Source organism: Malania oleifera, chromosome 12 (genome assembly GCF_029873635.1).
Source record: "Malania oleifera isolate guangnan ecotype guangnan chromosome 12, ASM2987363v1, whole genome shotgun sequence".
Lineage (NCBI taxonomy): Eukaryota > Viridiplantae > Streptophyta > Magnoliopsida > Santalales > Ximeniaceae > Malania > Malania oleifera.
In genome coordinates, this window is record NC_080428.1 from 77758446 (window position 1) to 77778475 (window position 20030).

The following is a 20030-nucleotide window of genomic DNA, read 5'->3' on the forward strand; positions in this document are numbered from 1 at the left end:
CATATTTCATAATTGAATTGTCATATTTAAAGAACATTTAAAAGCAAATATATCTTAAATGAAATAAATAATATAATAAAAGAAATGAGAAAAAAAAAAAAAACAAGGACAATCAAGTATATTTATTGCTCATATCATTTCATTGTTTTGTTTTCTCATGTTCTTAAAATCTGAGCCTTCAAATTTATTTATTTTTTAAAAAAATATCTGTGTGCATTCCCCACATCTCATTTTTAACAATAAAAATAAAAAACAAAAAAAAAAAAATAGTGGCTATATAATGAAAGATTCAAGGACAATGATCATGTTAATTGCTAAATTAGTGTGTAAACCAGCTGCCAGGGATGATAGAATCCATTTGGCATAATTGAATTTCATAAGATCCTTGTAATTACTTCAGCATTGAAGTTGAAAATTAGATTTTGAAGTTTCACACTCAACTTGTCCAAGTCCCTGCCCCCAGTAGTCGAGTATGTAAAAACTAAACATAAAATTTAAAGCATCTAATTATCAAAGCTGAAACATTAAAAACATTACCTTATATCATGCAAACCCTTAAGACTTACCATTCAATTTGTTCCTATTTTTGAACAATCAAGTTGTGGTTGGTTTCAACAATGAAAATAATAAACAACGAGATTTCATTATGCTGTTAATCTGTAATCACAGATTACACAAGCTTACATATACAGCAATTACCCAAAATTTTGTATGAACTTAACAATCGTAGTGTCAAGGTGCTATCTGATTTCATGGTAACCTTCAAAGAATTTTCTTTACTCGGGCATTGCCTCTATATACAGAGAATCAAATACTCTAAATGTATGCTTGGGGTGCCAAATGCACCATACGATTGGTCTAATAATGCCCATTGCCCTCAAGAATAAGTTGCTTTGGCTCCTTCCTTCACTTGCATAACAGCATTGAGTTAGCTTCATTTACAGGTCATCTGGGGTAGAAGGAACTGTGGCAGATGCTAGCAACTGAAGATGTAGTAACATTGAATGGGTAAGCTGCTTCCTTACTCGTGTCATTAAGTACCATGGTATGCTCATCCATGAACGGAGGGTTTGTGGGTGAAGGGAGGTCTTCATCCTTTTTTGTCAACATCTTTAGTGCCTTTGACATTGTCGGTCGCAACGATGGAATCTCTTGGGTGCACAGGAGTCCTACGTGCACCACTCTCAGAACTTCAATTTTAACACGGTTGTCCTGGTCATGCATCATCAGGTTTGGGTCAAGAATTTCCTCCACAGTTCGTTGTTGAAAGCGCTTCCAGATCTGTTTCATCCATAGCAGGAAAAGGAAAATGTTGCAGAGGTAAAATGATTTCTTCATTTTTCTCTCAATGTGAATGCAGCAGACTGAACTGAAAATTTTGACGAGATAAAAAAAAAAAAAAAAATCCTGAAACTTACACTTATAACTAGGCTTTCTGAGAATTCAGCCGCTTGCACACTATTGTTCTGCCTACCTGTAACCATCTCCAACAAAAGCACACCAAAACTGTACACATCTGCCTTTTCAGTTAACTGTCCATGAGCTAGGTACTCTGGAGCCATATATCCTCTGTGGAAGGATAAATAAGAATATCATTTCTAGTTCACACGAAAATGAAAATAGGTCTGTGAAAAGACTAATTCTAATACATTATTGTTTGTCTTCTTAAATAGTTATACTATATGACAAAAACATTGAACTTGATTTAATTTCTTGCTACTTCTTGGGCAGCTACAAACAGAGACCTACTTACAGTGTTCCTGCGATGGCAGTGCTGATGTGACTTTTATCTTCTTGGAAAGACCTAGCCAACCCAAAATCTGCAATTTTAGCACGAAACCTTGAATCCAGCAAGATGTTGCTGGCTTTTATGTCTCTGTGGATGATTCTATTCTTGGAGTTATCGTGAAGGTATTCCAAACCTTCTGCTGCCCCAATAATTATTTCATATCTCTTCACCCAATCCAGTGATTTGCCTTTGGTTGGATCTGTCATGTTCATTGAACATATTAAAATACCTTAAAACTCTAGGTATCTTCACATTTCATTATTCATTTGTGGCTCAGAATTTATATTGTGATATATGATAACGTCTCATTGCTCAGGACAGTGCTTCTAATTTAAAAAACTCACTAAACTGACAAAGACTAGATGGCCATATTAGTATGAAGAAATTCAACAAAGATTAAACAGCTCACACTAGTATGAATATTAAGTCATTTATTCAGGACAATGCCACCAGGACAGTAGATATTATTGGAGCTCATTTTACTGTAAAAAAAATCAGGTAATTACCAAAGATGAAACGATCAAGACTCTGATTAGGCAGGAACTCGTAGACAAGGAGGCTTTCTGGTCCTGAACAACTGCATCCCAACAACCTTACTAGATTCTTGTGCTCCACACTGCTTATAATGTTAACTTCATTGTAGAAATCTGCTGCTCTGTGCTTGTTATTAAAGAAAAGCCGCTTGACAGCAATCTCTCTTCCGTCAGCGAGAACTCCCTGCAATGTAAATAATTAACCCAACCCAGAATATACGCTGAGAGAGTGCATTTCTTTGTGTGTTTTTTTCAGAGTGCACGCATGCACCCTTGGGGTGCTGTTTAATAATGTAATGGATCCTAAAACAGAACAGAGAAATAACAAAAGACAGACTACCTTATAAACTGTTCCAAAACCACCTTGCCCTATCTTGTTGGCATCATCAAAAGATCCTGTTGCTTTCTCAAGGGTAGAGAATTTGAAGTTTAAGCTACTATCGTGAAGGATCTTCGCCAACTTCTCCACATCAACATCAGTGTTAACTAAGAAATCATAGGAAAAATTAGAATATGAAAATTTCAGAAATGGAAAATTTTGCATCATCTCATTGCCATGCCAATTTTTTTTAATTATCAGTTAAGAAGACAACATGCTGGGAGGCCATATAATTTAGAAGAGCACAAAAAAGTTTGGGTATAGCTGTGGAAAGCAATTTTCATTTTCCATCTCCATTTTTGTAACGAATTACAAAAATGTCACCATGTTTTTCAGTTCCCAACATTTGTATGGAAAAGATGGAAAATATTTTTTTTTTTTAAATGCTCTCCAACTTTCCTATATAAATGTTGGAAGATTGGAAACCAATGTTGCATTTTGTAGTTCTTTAAAAAACTGAAAATGGAAAATGAAAATTGATTTCCACAACTGAATGGCCTATTGCATTTCCAAAAAAATGTTGCTTAAATAGGGAAGATCAAAGACTCAACAAAAAGCCTAAAAAATAAAAGATAATGAAAAAATACGGGGAAATCAACGAAAGACCTCCATTAGACTAATCTGTAATTGGTAAATTCCACAATAACTACAGCAATTTTTTAAATTTTTCAATTTATGGCCCAATGTCATGGACTAAACACTTCACACCATGTGAAGGGCCATGTGGCACTAACTAAAGCACTCTTGCTTAACTAGTGGAGTATACCGCGGTTTACCACAAATATATTCATTCAATGAAAAGTAAGTGGAAGCAATAAGCAATTTACGTAAACAAATGACAAGTACACGGTAAACATTGAAGCAATGTAATTCATTAACACCACCATAGGCAACGTGTGTTTAGTGAGAGAGGCAAGTAGGCTAAACACGTTTACAAATGCTAGTGAGTTTTACAATGGTTGATGTATACTCACTTTCCCTAGAGAGCTTTCTATACAATTTTAGCCCTCGAACTAAAAAACATAAAACTAACTGAGTCATACTCCCATTTTTCAGTAATGCATAAACACACACAAGGAATAAAACCTATACTTCTATTTAGATGATGAGTACCCATCTTATAAGACAAACGGTCATAGGCAAACATGTCAAATATTTTGTGAATGACCGAATGAATTTGCCTTGAGTTCTGTATATTATATATAGACTTTACAAGAATGCTATACATGGAAAGTAAATAAGGTCTACCATGATTCTAGCCCTATACAAGTAAACTATATTTGTCAAACCCTATACATGTAAACTAAATATATGCTAACTGTACAATAATGAATTGAAATATAAGGAAATAAATATGGGCTGAAGTAAGGAAAGAAATCTTTTGCTTCTCTATTTGCTATTCTGTTGACAGCCCCCCTCAAATTGATGCGGGTTGATCAACAAGCATCAATTTGCTACTTAGGAAGCAATGTCGTTGACGAGTGAGAGCCTTGGTGAAGATATCCGCAATTTGTAATTCAGTGGAAATGTGTGGAAGAGTGATAACACCAGCTTCAAATGTTTCACAGATAGAGGGACAATCGACTTCAATATGCTTCGAGACAGGATTGGAAGTGATCTGGATAGCACCCGTATTATCAGCATGTAGAGGTGTAGGATCGGTCTCAGAAAAATCTAGCTCAGCAAGCAAGCCTCAAAGCCAAATAATTTCAAAACAAGCAAGAGACATCGTCCGGTATTCAGATTCCGTCGATGACTTAGAAACTCTGCCTTGCTTCTTACTCTTCCAAGAGATCAATGCATCACCTAAGAACACACACCAACCAGTGATGGAACGATGTGTATCCACACAACCAACTCAATCAGCATCGCTATAAGCAACAAAGCGAGTAGAATTGCCTGCAATGAAGAATAAATCACGGGCAGAAGTGCCCTAAACATAGCGTATGATCTCACAGACAGCAGCCAAAATGAAGATGACGAGGAGTCTGAAGAAACTGGCTACCTTGCTGTACAACAAAAGAAATGTCTGGTCTAGTAATGGTGAGATAGACAAGACTACCCACCAACTTCAGGTATAAACTGGGATCAGCAAGTAAGTCACCCTCCTCTTTGCAAAGCTTGAAATTTAATTCCATGAGAGTATCAACTGAAGTATCCTTTTGAAGGCCAGCTGTGGCCACCAAGTGACTAGCATACTTATGTTGATTGAGTGAAATATCTGAAGGGCTACGATTCACCTCAAGACCAAGAAAATATGTGAGAGACCCAAGATCCTTCATATGAAAGGACTCAGAGAGATGAGTCTTGAGTTGAGCAAGTAAAGCAGAATCAGAACCAGTAATCACAATATCATCAACATAAACCAAAAGAACAACAATACCCATGTTTGATTTTCGAAGAAACAATGAAGCGTCATGCTTGCTCTGCTTGAATGAAAATTCTAATAAAGTGGTGTGGAATTTATCAAACCAGGCCCTCGAAGCTTGTTTGAGACCATAACGAGCACGAAGAAGCTAATACACATGTGAAGTAGGAGAGGGAAACAAGCTCGGGGGTGGCTTCATATAAATACACTTTTTAAGATCCACGTGAAGAAAAGCATTCTTGACATCCATCTGATGTAGTGGCCACTCACTGGAAGCAGCAATAGCCAGAATCGTACGAACAGTAGTCATCTGAGCCACAGGAGCAAAGGTCTCTTCATAATTGACACCATATTCCTAATTATTCCCAAGTGCAACAAGGCGAGCTTTGTAATGATCCAGACTTCCATCAGATCGGACCTTAACTGAGTAAACCCATTACAACCAAGAGGAAAAATGGTGGGAGGACAAGGCTCAATGTCCCAGGGGTGATTGGCCTCTAGAGCGGCAATTTCTTCCTGCATAGCTTGTTGCCAACAATAATGCTTGGCAGCGTGTGAGTAGGAAGTGGGAGTATCTAAATTGGACAATGCAGCAGTAATAGCTTAAACAGAGTAGAAGAGGGAAACCCATACCTGTCTAGGGGTACAGACACTCGAGAAAAGCAAAGTACCAAAGGCTCTGGAGGTGCTGCAACTGACTGAATATGGAGCGTGGTAGGATCAGATATCAGATGAGCTACTAGATGAGACTGTAGGCGGGGGCGCCACATATACACAATACCTGGTTTAAAACGAGAAATGATTGGATGAAAATCTAAGAACTCCTCCTCAAAGGAAGGGAGAATCACAGTAGGAAAAGAGGGTACAAAGGACACAGGATAGAAATGTTGATTTTCAAAGAAAATAACATTCCTAGAAATGTGTGTACGATGTAATGTAGGATCATAGCAAACAAATCTCTTTTGACACACATTATATCCCAAGAATGCACATCGAATAGATTGAGCAGATAATTTATGTCGATCATGAGGAGGTAAATGAACAAAACATACACAACCAAAGGTACGGAGGTTATCATAACTAGGTTGCTTAGAAAATAAATGGAAATGAGGAGACTCCATGAGTAGGACTTGAGAAGGTAAACGATTAATCAAGTAGTAGTTTTCAGAGCCTCAACCCAGAACAAGGATGGAATAGAGGATTCCAAAAAGAGAGTATGGACCACATCTACGAGATAACGATTTTTCTGTTTGGCTACTCCATTCTAGTGGGGAGTAGCAGGACATGAAAGTTGATGAATAATGCCTTTAGAAGCCAAAAATGTCTGAAACTCAGTAGACACATATTCACCACCAGAATTTGTGCATAATGTCTTAATAGAAGCATAAAATTGATTGTCAACATACGCTAAAAACTCAGTGAAAGTACGAAAAACCTCAAACTTAGAGCGAAGAAAGTAGACCCAAGTAAATCTGCTATGATCATCAATGAAAGTCACATAGTATTTAAATTTTTCATGTGAACTAACCGGGGAAGGTTCCCAAACATCACTATGGATAAGCTTAAAACACTGAGAAGCTCTACTAGCATGCAAAGGGAAAGGAAGAGTTTTGCTTTTACCAAGTTTGCAAGAGGCACACTCAAGAGATAAAGAAGAACGTTCTTTATTACCAAGTAAACCAAAGTTCAATACATGAGATAAGATTTGAGTATTGGGATGGCCTAAACTATAATGCCACACCATACAAAGATTTGAAACAATATTACGAGCAAAATACTTTATAGAAGAAATTGGAGAACGTGCTGGAACAGGCAAAAGTAGTGGAAACAAGTGCCCCACTTTAGGTCCCTTCGCGATCAGCTCCCTCGTTACCTGGTCTTGCACAACACAACCATTACCAGAAAAATTAACAGCCCAATTGTTATCAACTAATTGACCAACAGAAATAAGATTCGTGGAAAGCTGAGGAGCAAGAAACACATTAGTTAACTTAGAAGAGGCATTTCCGATAGCAGCTATTGGCAAAGAAATGTCATTGACAGTCTACATAGGGCCAAACATGACACAAGGTAAAGGGATTATTCGTCATGTGATTAGAGGCACCCGAGTCCATATACCAGAGATTAGTAGAATTGTTACTTTGGAGCCCCATTGTTAATAATTCCGAAATTAGCATCTGTTGCACCATTTCGGGTGTGCAGTAATTTGCTAAAGGGGGTGCAGGAACAAAGAATTCACCTGAAGAAGAGCTAGGGGCCGCAAAAGTCACTGTGGGGGGTACACTAACAAAAGTCTGGAATGCCTAGGCCTGACGATTCTGCAGGCAAATACGACATTCTTTGATAATGCGACATTCTTTGATAATGCGACCCTTCTTCTTGCAATAAGAGCAGAATTCTTGGAACAATTACCATCGATATGTCCAAATTCTTTGCAGCAAAAACATTGCAAAGTGCTAGAATGTGCAGGCGGTCCTCGTCGTTGAGCAGCATAAGCCACAGGGACAAACTCGGATTTACCATGAGATTGTGCCAAAGTAGCTTGAGTACTAAGCCGTTGTTTTTCACAAAGTAACTCACCAAAACAAACATCCAAAGAAGGAATAGGAGAGCGCTTTAGCAGAGACAAGCGAACAGATTCATACTCGGGGCGGAGTTTCATAAGAAACCTGATCACGACGACTAATCTCATGAAGACGTTGAATAATGAGAAGAGAATCCATAGGAACATCCGCAGTAACCAGATCAGAATATTCATTTCAAAGAGTTAGAAACCACGAATAATAGTCTTAGATGGAACAATTTTCATGTTGAAACATGGCAATCGCATGCTCTAACTGAAAACAACGGGTACCATTATCTTAATGATATACTATTTTTAAATAAGTCCACATGGATTGAACGGTGCAATAAGGTCGCAAGATGGGGATAATATGTGGCTCAACCGAGCCAAGAAGCCAAGACATAATCCGAGCATCAAGCACAGCCCATGAAGGACAAGCTGCGAACTCCTTGGATTTATCAGGATTGGATGCACAATCCATGCCATCAATATGACCCCAAAGATCTTTTCCCTTCAAGAAAAGTTCAAACTGAAAAATCCACATAGAATAATTGTTGCCCGAAAACTTGGCACACACAGGTGCGAAGTCCATGATAAATAATGGAGAAAATAGAGAAGCCCAAAAAAAACATACTGTGCCGAAAGAAACAGACCACCAGAAAATTTAGAAGCCCAAAATAAACAACGCAGGTATAAAGAAAAACCAAGAACAACCTCCCTACACTAAAAAATTAAATCTTGAACCAAAAAACTGCACTAAAAATTAAATCTTGAACCAAAAACCTGCTGTGCCGAGAAGATAAGTGCCAGAAATAGCAACAGAAAGCTGTTGCCTGCTTGCCGAGAGTCACAAACAGCAACAGAAACTGGAGAAATAAGTGGCAAACCAGAAACCTGCAGTGCCTGCTTGCCGAAAGTCACAAACAGCAACAGAAAATTGTTGCCTGCTTGCCAAGAATCACAAGGACATAAACTGGAGGAATAAATGGCAGCCCAGAAACCTGTTGTGCCAACCATTGTTTTAAATCGCAGTTGCGTGTAGCGTAACGTAACGGTAACGGGTGTCACGAGAAGCGGGAGTAACGGATAGTACATAACGGGAAGCAGGTGTAACGGCCGTGAATTTTTTTTAAGCACACACAACCTTGTGCATATTAGCGTACTTGCAAGTTTTAAGCTTTTAGCCATTCTTAGAAAAAATTTTAGTGTATTTTGGATCCTTTAGTTCGAGTAACTAAATTATTTGGTATGGGCAACAAGCTTACATTTGTTTTAAACCACCATTGATAGAAAAATTACGTGTGTGTGTGTATTTATATTTCTCATTGTTCTTATCTGTGATAAATTCTTATGTGTGCTAAATTAATTAATAGAACAAAATACATTATACACTCCATTAATCTATTAGACACATAAGACATACGAATAATACAAATATAAATAGCTAGAAAAGAAAGAAGGTTGAAGTTGAAAAATATAGAACATAAATATCACATTACTAATATTATCAAAATAAAATATTCTCCTAACAAGTTAGTATTTTCAAATTGTTAATTAATGCATCTATTGTGAGTATTTAAAGAAATAGTAAATTTTGTATCATTGTCAACCTCATTATAATCTTTCCCCCCTCTCGCCACATGGTATATTGAGAATGATTTATGAAAGAGAGGGAAAAAGTGAGAAGAAAAAGTAAAAAATAAAATATTTTTTTGGGTGTAACAGTCCTGTAGTGGTTACGTAACGGCTATAGCGGCCTTTACGTAATGGTCACAGTCTGTAATGGCCGCTACGGCCGTGATTTTTCTTCCCACCTATTTTGCGGTGTGTAATGGTATCGGTAACCCAAAAAACCGTTACGTAACGGCGTTACGTAACGGTCGCAGCCGTTATTTAAAACCATGTGCCAACAGCCACGCAACCACAGAAGTACCGAAAGAACAGAGAAAAATTCCCGAAGAGAAAACAAAACCACAACAGCCACGAAACCGAGAAGACAAAAAATCTAAGGGAAAAAAAAAAAAAAAAACCTAGCAGTCGGCTGGCTCTTATACCATGTCAAATACTTTGTGAATGGCCGAATGAATTGGCCTTGAATTCTGTATATTATATATAGACTTTACAAGAATGCTATACATGGAAAGTAAATAAGGTCTACCATGATTCTAACCCTATACAAGTAAACTATAATCTGTCAAACCCTATACATGTAAACTAAATATATGCTAACTGTACAAAATAATGAATTGAAATATAAGGAAATAAATGTGGGCTGAAGTTAGGAAAGAAATGTCTTGCTTTTCTGTTTGCTGTTTTGTTGACAAAACATAATGCTCTGAACACTTAACTCATGACACCCAAGGACACCCTTTTAGAAATGTGGTAAGGTCCAAAGATTTCAAGATAAGTTGAAGAAAAATTACATGTGATTAGGGGCAAAGGAAGAGCAATGCAGGGAAGGGCCTTGACCCCAACCCCACGCACCACCCTTCACAAATGGATTTTTTTCCTTGGTAACAAAGTAATCCAAATCCCTTTTAGGATATATTATCATAGTTGAGTTTATAGATTAAAGTACAACTACTTGGAGTTATTTATAGGAATTTATATTTCTTTGCCACTGTAAAATGTGAGCATGGACATGCACAAGGGACATTGCTACAGCACAAAACAAATACAAGAATATAATAAATCTTAAAATATAGGACACAGCTCAACAAGAACATGCTAATTAAAAATTACACTATCATTTTTAAATATGTCTAATAAATATTAAATTCTAATATTTATATGACACCACATAAAAAATTTAATAAATACAAATGCATTTCTTTTTAAAAAAAATTATGTAAAAGTTCTCAATATATGACTTTTCTATTGAAAATGTCAATAATTTATCCTATTTTTTTATTACAAAAAAAAAACTCAAAAGTTACTGTGTTTTTCTTTGGTAATTATCATATTTCATGAATAAAATAAAATATATTCATATTACAATAAACCATTATATGTCAAAAATATCAAAAGCAAATGTTACAGGAGTCTCCAAGGAGTACCTCAAGAAGTGTTGAAGAAATATCAAATATTAAAAATATATTTTAAAATTGTGTGCTTGACAATAAGGTTCAATGTGTATTGGAGAAGTATCAAGAGATGGTATTACAAATAAGACAGCGTATAGCCACGATACCTTATATAAAATTTTTTTCTTATAAATTTGCGAGATAGTTATCTAGTGTTAGCCAATATATATTTTAAACAAATTGATAGTACTTTATCGTCATTTTCTATTTGATGTTAATAAAATATTTATTAATAGATCATATTATTCATAAAATTAAAATATTAAAATGGAATAGGTATACATTATAAGCAAACATATCATATAAAAGAATTTTCATCGACATGAAAAGTATACACAAATTTAGTATCAGTTTGTTATGTAATGGTGCATAAATATATTAGGCTATTAGATTATATAAGTAGATAAAATATTTCCAAAAACATGTGCACCCATGATATGTTATAATGTGACAAACATGCATAAGATATTTTGAAAATGATAAAAATATTATTTTCTAAAATCTAAAGGGATGTTTTTATTCAACTAATTTTATTACAAATGCATGTACTGCACTCTTGGTATAGCCTTGCCCGGAGGAAACCTAGGTCTTCCCCTAAATGCTCTTGAGCCTGTCTCAATCCAATTGCAGAACCGCACTCGTAAAAGAATGGAGACTCAAACCATGAAACAACTTAACCGAACACTTGAAGACCATGACAATGCAGCAAATAACCTGGAAAATCTCTGCATAGCTGGGAAAATACTTATAAAGAAAGCTCTGAACAAAAAAAGCCATCAAAAACATAATATGGATGGCATGGAGTCATGGGCAGGAATTAAAGTGACAATAGTAGATATGAAGAATGCTTTCAGTTTCAACTTCAAAAAAGAGAGTGACAAAAGGAAGATATTGAAGGAGGGTCCTTTGTCAATAATGGGGCACCTTCTTGTTTTAATGTATGGATACACTATAGGAAGGCTTTTGAAGAATTATCTTTTAACAAAAGGCCTTCCTAGATACAAATAGTGGGGCTCCCACCATCTGATATAAATCAGGAGAACATAAGCAGAATTGGTGGAATAGATGAAACGGTCCTAGAGTTGGATATCTCAAATAAGCTCATGGCTACCTGGAGAAAATTCGTCCTCGCCATAGTTGTGGTGGATCTTAAAAAACCCCTTATATCAAGAGATTTTGGCTAAGGAGAAAGGACAACAGTAATATTTGGGTAAAATTCAAGTACGAAAGACTTTCTGATATTGTTGCCGTAAAAACTAGGCCATATTTATAACAAATTACAAGAAAGAAGAATTGTAAAGGAGAACAGAGAGGACTTGTATGGACCACATCTCAGAGCATCCTATTGGCTGAAACAAGAGTGAGAGAAACCAGAAAACCATCAGGAAGAAGAAATGGAAGGGGACAAAGTGAGAGACACAGACCCAGGTCAGGGATGACGAGTGATTGGCGGATTCGAAAGCACATGAGGACCCAGAGATTTATTTATTCAAATGAAGGAAATGGGACAGTCGTCTTGACTGTTAATCCATTGTACATAAGGAATGATGAGTTACTACAAGAGAATTATCAAGTCACAGCTCAGTGGTCATCAGCAGAAGGAGAAAAAAACAGAAACAACAGTCCACCTAACCCCGATATAGATGCCCAAAACAAAATCGCAGAGAATGTTGAAATGCACAACAATTCATTGAGACAAGAAAGAATTGCTGAGAAAATTTCTAATGGCTCAAAAGGAGTGAAGAATGCCTTTGAAAAAACTACCAAGTTTGACATAATCTCCCTAATTTATTTAATAATCTATAGCTTAAGAAGAAGTCAGAGTGGTCGGAAGTGCATATAACGAAGAAAGGTAAAGGAATTAAAGGCAATGTAGTCATTAGAACAGGAGCAGAATATATAAATAAAATGACCAACACTGAGTTATATGAAAATGGGGTAGGGAACAAAACACGAAGAAGGGTTATCAGGAAAATAACAAAGGAATCCAAAAGTCTAATGGGAACATAGAATTTTACTGAAATCTTTTCCGTAAGTGATGAATCTACTACTGAAATGGCTAAGGAGGCGGCCCTTAACATGCCAGTCACCATGATCATCCTAGCTTGGAATAAGCCTCTACAAAGAACCATACACAACCTCATTTTGGGTACTCCTAGTAAATCAATCCATCACTAATGCAAAAAGATAAGGGCATAAATTAGATCTTGATGTACAACTATTGTGACTGAAAATTCCATAGACACTTTTTTTTTTTTTTTAAAGAAGGGCGGGACCTCCATTGATTTATTGATAAACCTTCACTTTTGGCAGAGGAATACCATGGTTACAAGATATTTAAAGGGAGGGACAAAAGACAAACATTTAAATGTCTCCCAAATAACAACACCAACATCCAGCCAAAATAAGATTACCAAACCAATCAAATAAACACAAAACAAGGACCTACAAACCAAATATCACGCAACAAAACAAACAAAAGATAAATAAAAAAAAGCATAGACCAAAACCAACAGGAAATCAGCTAAACATACCTCAAAAAAGTCGTATCCATCTTCTCCAATTTATATAACCCATTGATAACTCTAAAGAGTTGACTACTAAACAACTTATTCCTCCCCCTAGCACCTTGACGAGCCAAGGCATCTGCCACTTTATTTCCTTCTCTATACCAATGCTTTATCGAAAAGTCTACTCCCTCCAATAAACCAATCAGCTGCTCCCAAAAATCTCATAAATACCACAAGGAGCACCTCCTTGTTCTTATCCAATTTACAACAATTTTCGAATCACATTCAATATCAATACTATTATGGCCCAAATGTTTGCAAATCTTTATTCCCTCTAGCACAGCTCTCAATTCAGCTTCATTATTTGAACAAGAACCAAAATATTTTGAAAAACCAAACACAAAAGTACCTGTGTGGTCTCTAAGGAAGCCACCACCACCAGCCGGCCCTGGGTTCCCCAAACTGCCTCCGTCCAAATTTAGTTTCAACCTCCCTTGCCCCGGTTTTAGCCATCTCACACATTGCATAGTTTTACTTCTTTTATTCACAGTTTGCACTTCCAAATTCTGCAATATCCGAAAATCAGCATCCTTTAACTGAGTGAATCCTGTCATGTTCCTGCTCAAAACGCCCACCCAATATTTAATGGACAGCCACACATCTAAACTATTCTCCAATTTCCCCTCTATTCTAGCTAAACATCTCCTTCTCCACAACCTCCAAACTACTAAACAAAGAATCAAACCCATCAATGATCCCAATTGAGAAAATCTGGAAGCCCTATTAAACCACATTTGGACTCTTTCTTTCCAACTTTGTTGTCTAAGGAAAGGAACACCAACCTCCACCGAAACCTTCCTCCAAACCTCAGTAGCAAATTCTCCCCTATTTAACACATGCTCTATATCTTCTAGCTGCCTCATCTCACAACAATTACACGCCGAAGCTAGCGAAACCCCCACCCTTCTCACCTTTTCATCAACACTTAAACACCCAAAAGCGGCCTTCCACATGCAGATAGCAATTTTCTTTGGTAACCATTTATTCCAAACCCATTTTGCCCACTCAAACTTTGGAGCTCTAACTCTGATAACATCCCAAGCGGACTTTGTATTAAAACAACCATCCTTTTCCGGGAGCCAAAGCAGTATGTCTGAAGAGTTTCTAAGATTTCCCACCTTTTCCATCACTTTTTCCGCTTTATTAAACCCCAGAATTCTCTGCAAATTTTTCACATCCCACACATTATTGATAACTAAGTCTTTTAATCTGATATGAGAATGTGCACCATCTGGACACTCTGCAACCAAAGGTCCCGAATCTAGAAACTTATCATACCACAACTTTATATCTCCTTCTCTAACCTTCCACTTAGATTTACATAAAAGTTCAGGCATACCCCGCAGAACTTTCCTCCAAAAGAAAGAATCCGATCCATGAGATCTGCAAAGAGCAATGTGTCCTCCCTTCACATATTTAGCTCTAAAAAATCTAACCCATAAAGAATTTTGAGTTACTAAATGTCAACCAAACTTCATGAACAAAGACCGTTCCATTTCTGAAATGTCCCTAACTCCTATGCCCCCCTCCTCTACAGAAACACACAATTTCTTCCAAGCCCTCCATTTCATTTTTTCTTTTCCATCCTTAAAACCCCAGAAAAAAGAAGTAAACATACCTTGTATCTTTTTTAACACCAGTTTTGGGACATTTAGAACAGCTAACAAATGTAATGACATACTCGACAACACATATCTCAACAAAACAAGACGACCTCCTTAAGACAACAGTCTACTTTTCCAGCCCTCAACTCTCTTACTTATTTTTTGAATTAAATGGTCAAAATGACAGCCCTTCAATTTACCATCCACTATTGGCACACCCAAATACGTAAAAGGAAATTTACCCTCACTAAAACCAGTTTCTTGAAAATTTTCTTCTTTCCTCAGAACACCCAACTTCTTTGAGAAAAAAATAGCTGATTTATCTTTATTCACCCTTTGGCCAGTCCAACTTTCATACTCCTTGATCACCTCCATTATCTATCTAACAGATTTTTTTCCAGCATTAGCAAATATAACAACATCATCCGCGTACATTAAATGTGATATAATAGGTGTACCACACGGATGTGTAAACGGTAAAATCCTCTTCTCAGTCATCCTTTTTTGAACTAATTTAGAAAAAACTTCCTCCATGATGATGAAAATACACGGGGACAACGGATCCCCTTGCCTCAAGCCCCTTTTTGACTTGAAGAAACCTCTATACGTGTCATGCATCATGACAGAAAACCAAGGAGTAGAAATACAATTCTGAATCAACTTACAAAACCAGTCTGGAAAACCAAGAGCATGAAAAATCTGATCTACCACCTGCCACTCCACTCGATCATACGCTTTGCTCATATCAAGCTTTAGCATTATATTACCTCCTCTCACCTGCCTATGTAATAATTTTGTCATCTCTTGAGCAAGCGTTATATTTTCAAAAATACTCCTCCCTTTCACAAAAGCACCTTGTTCTAAAGATATTAAATCACTCATCACCAACAAAAGTTTACCAACAAGGATTTTGGAGAAAATTTTATAAATTACCTTACAAAGGCTTATTGGGCGAAATTTATCAAACGATTGAGGATCCTTTACTTTAGGAATAAGTACTATGTAAGAGGAACAAAAAAACCAAGGCAACATATCACCTCTGAAGAATTCTCTTACCGCATCCATCACATCATTTTTAATAATCCTCCAACAAGTACTATAGAAAGAAGACCCAAACCCGTCCGGTCCCGGGCTACTATTCACGGAAATAGAAGAAATAGCTTCATAAACCTCCTCCTCAGTCGGTCCTTCCCTCAACCGACCTATAGCCTCCTCAGAAACCACCGGGTGGATAAGACCGTCTAGATTTGACCTTTGCACAGAACTATTTTGCCTCAAGAATTGCTCAAAATAATTTACAGCTTCATCGTGGACCATCTGCATATTTTTAAAACATCGAACCATCAGGGCGCACCATTGAATAAACACAAGAGTTACGCCTTTTTTGCATAATCACAGCATGAAAAAACTTTGAATTCTGATCACCATCATTCAACCATTTCAATTTTGCTTGCTGAGCCAACCTAGCCTCTTCCCTTTTATACCAAACCCCCAATTCAGCCTTAGAAATAAGGAACTTTTCTTCAACTGATTCCGAGTACTCTGTCTGTAGTAAATTCTCATATTTTTCCACCCTTTCCTCCAACTCTTGAATAAAACCACCAACACGCCCAAAAGCCTGTTTATTCCACACCCTAAGTCTTTGTTTTAACCTTTTCAATTTACCCACCAATTTACACAATCCTGAATCTGCCACAATGTGTTCTTTCCAAGATGATTCAACCATTTCCAAAAAATCCCCATGCAACGTCAACATGTTTTGGAACCTAAAAGGCGTTGGCCCATACCTCTCCATATTCGCACACAGCTGTAAAATGATAGGAGAATGATCTGAAGTATTCCTTTTCAACAAAGATGTCTTAGCTTCACCATATTTTATAGAAAAAACATTATTAATCAGCACTTTGTCTAGTTTCGCCCAGCTTCTCATCAAACCTTGTTGGCCGTTACACCATGAAAATTGACTTCCTTCGAATTTAAGGTCCAATAAACCACATCTATTAATACAACCATTGAATTCAGCCATAGACGAACCCAAGCGAGGTCCATAGACACTCTGTAGTAACCTGAACCAAGAAAATAAAAGAAATAAATAAAAAGAAAAGAGAAGGAAAGAAAAAGAAAGGAAACGGTTTGGCTTAGGACCAAACCGTCGACGGTTTCAGAGAGCTTAGTGAAACCGTTGACGGTTATAACTACCGAGAGCACTTTAAGTGCCAAACCGCCGACGGTTTCGTCACTCTCAGGAAAACCGTCGACAGTTTCTCTATGGACCAAACTACTGAGGGCTATTACACGGGGATTTTGGTTTGGTAAATGGCCAAACCGTCGACGGCTTCAGGAAACCGTCGACGGTTTCGAGCGGGCCGGCTCAGCTATTTATAGAGGTGAACTCATTTTTTTAGAGAAAAAAATAAATTCCTCTCTCTTTTCTCTCTCTCTCCTAGGGTTTTAGTCTCTTTCTCTCTAAAACCCTCCCAGGTCTTACAGGCGCTCCTCGATCCTCTCTCCCTCCTCCCGGCACGTAGGCCGTCAAGTTTCGACAGATTTGATCGGCTAGGGTTCCGAATCCCGTTCGTTTTAGACAGTTTCTTCAGGAACAGGTAAGGGGATTAAGTTATGTCAATTATTTTTGAAATATGAACCGATTAAATTGAGATATATGTTTACAGAAACAGTATATATGGTTTTATGAACGAATCAAGCATATGAAAATGGTTGTTTTGACTTTTATACATTTTTGGGGAAAACAAACGTGAATGGGTTGAACATCTCCTATTTTCCGTAAATATATTTAGTTTGAATTAAATTAAACCCTGGAGATGCTCATACCCTTTTCAGCAACTTGTATGTTTTCCACATAGCTTATTATATTTATGATTTATCAATTGAAAATTATGTGGCATGAGAATGGTTTAAAATGGCATGAATGAACAGAATATTTATACAGTTATGATTCAGTATGATATGACGACTATAAGCCGAAATGTGATATGGCGGTTATAAGCCGAGATGTGATATGGCGGCTAGAAGAAGAGTTTGATATGCCGATATAATACCGGAACAAGATATGATAGTTATTTTTCAAAATAATGATCAGTTCATGTTTTATACAAATTATGAAAGTGAATTTATGATTACAGTTTTATTATGTAAATTGTCATATATGATTTAAGAATCCTAAGGAATCAGATGTATGTTATGAGCACGGTACCGTAGCTATGTTTTGGCAGTGAGTGCAGTCACACTGGGATGATAGTGTGATGATGGATAGTCGATATGTGGCCTGGGTACAGTACTACTCCCGATGTAGTTCCTCCCGATGCAATTTCGGGTGACCCTCCCAATGCAGTTCCGGGTATAGGGTAGGCACAACTGTACTTACTACCCTTTTTTGACTTAGCTATGGTCGACCGGCCATATGCTAAGTCCAGCCTTCGGGTCGCACAACTTGTCATAGGGGAAAGCATGTCGATGAAAGAGCGTGACAACGCTAGTTTTATAGGACAGGGTGTGTCTTTTATGCATATATGGGCAAATTTACTATCAATGGAAATTCATGATAGCCACACACTGATGATAACTTAATCCGTCTTACTGAGAAATGTCTCACCCCATTATCCATCTCATTTTTCAGGTCCTTCAGGGAACAGTGTCTAACTTACTATGGGGCTTTAAAATATGTTCACACGGAAACTCATGATAGCCACACACTAATGATAACTTAATCCGTCTTACTGAGAAGTGTCTCACCCCATTATCCATCTCATTTTTCAGGTCCTTCAGGGAACAGTGCCTAACTTACTACGGGGCTGGGATTAGACTTTTGGGAGTAGTAGACAGAGCTAGTGAGACACCAGTTATCATATTTGTCATTTTTGAGATGTATTATATTAACAGATAGTTTTATATATGTATTTGGGGACAGTTAGAACTTTGGTAATGTGATTGAGGTGTTTTTCTTCCGCTGTATGGTTCTTTATCAGTAATGACAGGTGCACCCGGGATTCCCTGTTTAGGGTGGGTTGCGATATTTATGGTATCAGAGAGTCTTTATGAGCTTTTATTTTTAATTAGAACCTCGTGCCCCACTTGGCGAGTTCGAGGCGCTACAAGCGGTATCAAAGCCTAGGTTACTAGGTTCTGAAAACTTTGTCAGATGATCTTACCAGAGTATAGGTTCAAGTTAGGTTGGGTCGCAATTTCGAGTTTTGTTTATTAACCTGGAGGCAGAAATCCCTTGACAAACTTCTGTGATTTTCTGAGTCAGTCGACGAGTTCAGAAAACCATGGCAATCCATTGACGGTTTTGTTTCCAAACGGAGGGACAAGAACTTGGAAACTAGAGCAGGAATATTAGGTTGGTAGAGTAGAATGTTGCAATTCGGAGGTTATGATTTAGGCCGGATACTGGGAATTTATTAAAGGGGTCTTTTAGTATTATAATTGCACCAAACATGTTAGGATATTAAAATTTTAAAATCATCTTGGATATATCTTTAGGATGGATCCCAGGGACAGTAATGCAAATGCTGGAGGGAGTAGCAGTGAAGGGGCTAGCCACGAGGGTGGCAGCGATTCTACAGTCGTGTTGCGAGGTTTCGCTCAGTAGTTTATGGCTGAGGTCATGCGGAGTTCTCGAGGGCAGGATCGTCCCACTGCTGAACTGGGGTGTTCTATTGAGCAATTCACTCAACTGAATCCTCCTACCTTCGCGGGAAGTATCGATCCCAACATTGCGGAGAATTGGATTCGGGAAATTGAAAAGATCTTGGTCGTACTAGGATGCACAGAGGAGCAGAAGGTACTCTATGCCACGTTCCAATTGACGAGAGAGGCTGAGAGATGGTGGCAAGCGGTAAAGCTGCTAGAGGAGTAGAGACCGGTACCGGTGGTGATGACTTGGGGCCACTTCAGAGAGATTTTCTTCGACCAATATTTTTCAACCTCCGTTAGGGACGCAAAGGCGGAAGAGTTCCTGAACCTGACTTAGGGACATCTGACGGTTCAACAGTACGTCGCCAGATTTGTGGAACTATCTCGTTTTGCTCCTTATATAGTACTAGACGAATCCAGAAAGGCTCGGAAATTTGACAAGAGTCTAAGGCAGGAGATCTTTGAGCAGGTAGCTGTGCTACAGG

General features: G+C 37.6%; 1 protein-coding gene across 1 annotated transcript in view; it reads right to left on the bottom strand.

The window, feature by feature from the left end:
* Positions 1-624: 624 nt before the first annotated feature.
* LOC131144500 (cysteine-rich receptor-like protein kinase 2) overlaps positions 625-20030 on the bottom strand; it is a 31251-nt gene continuing 11845 nt past the window's right edge. Inside the window, exons 4-8 of the mRNA XM_058093193.1 lie at positions 2663-2808; positions 2296-2506; positions 1754-1988; positions 1419-1569; positions 625-1281 (exon numbers count right to left, since the gene is read on the bottom strand). Of these exons, the coding sequence (XP_057949176.1) occupies positions 946-1281; positions 1419-1569; positions 1754-1988; positions 2296-2506; positions 2663-2808 (1079 nt within the window). The 3' untranslated portion in view covers positions 625-945. The remainder of the gene's footprint in view (positions 1282-1418; positions 1570-1753; positions 1989-2295; positions 2507-2662; positions 2809-20030) is intronic.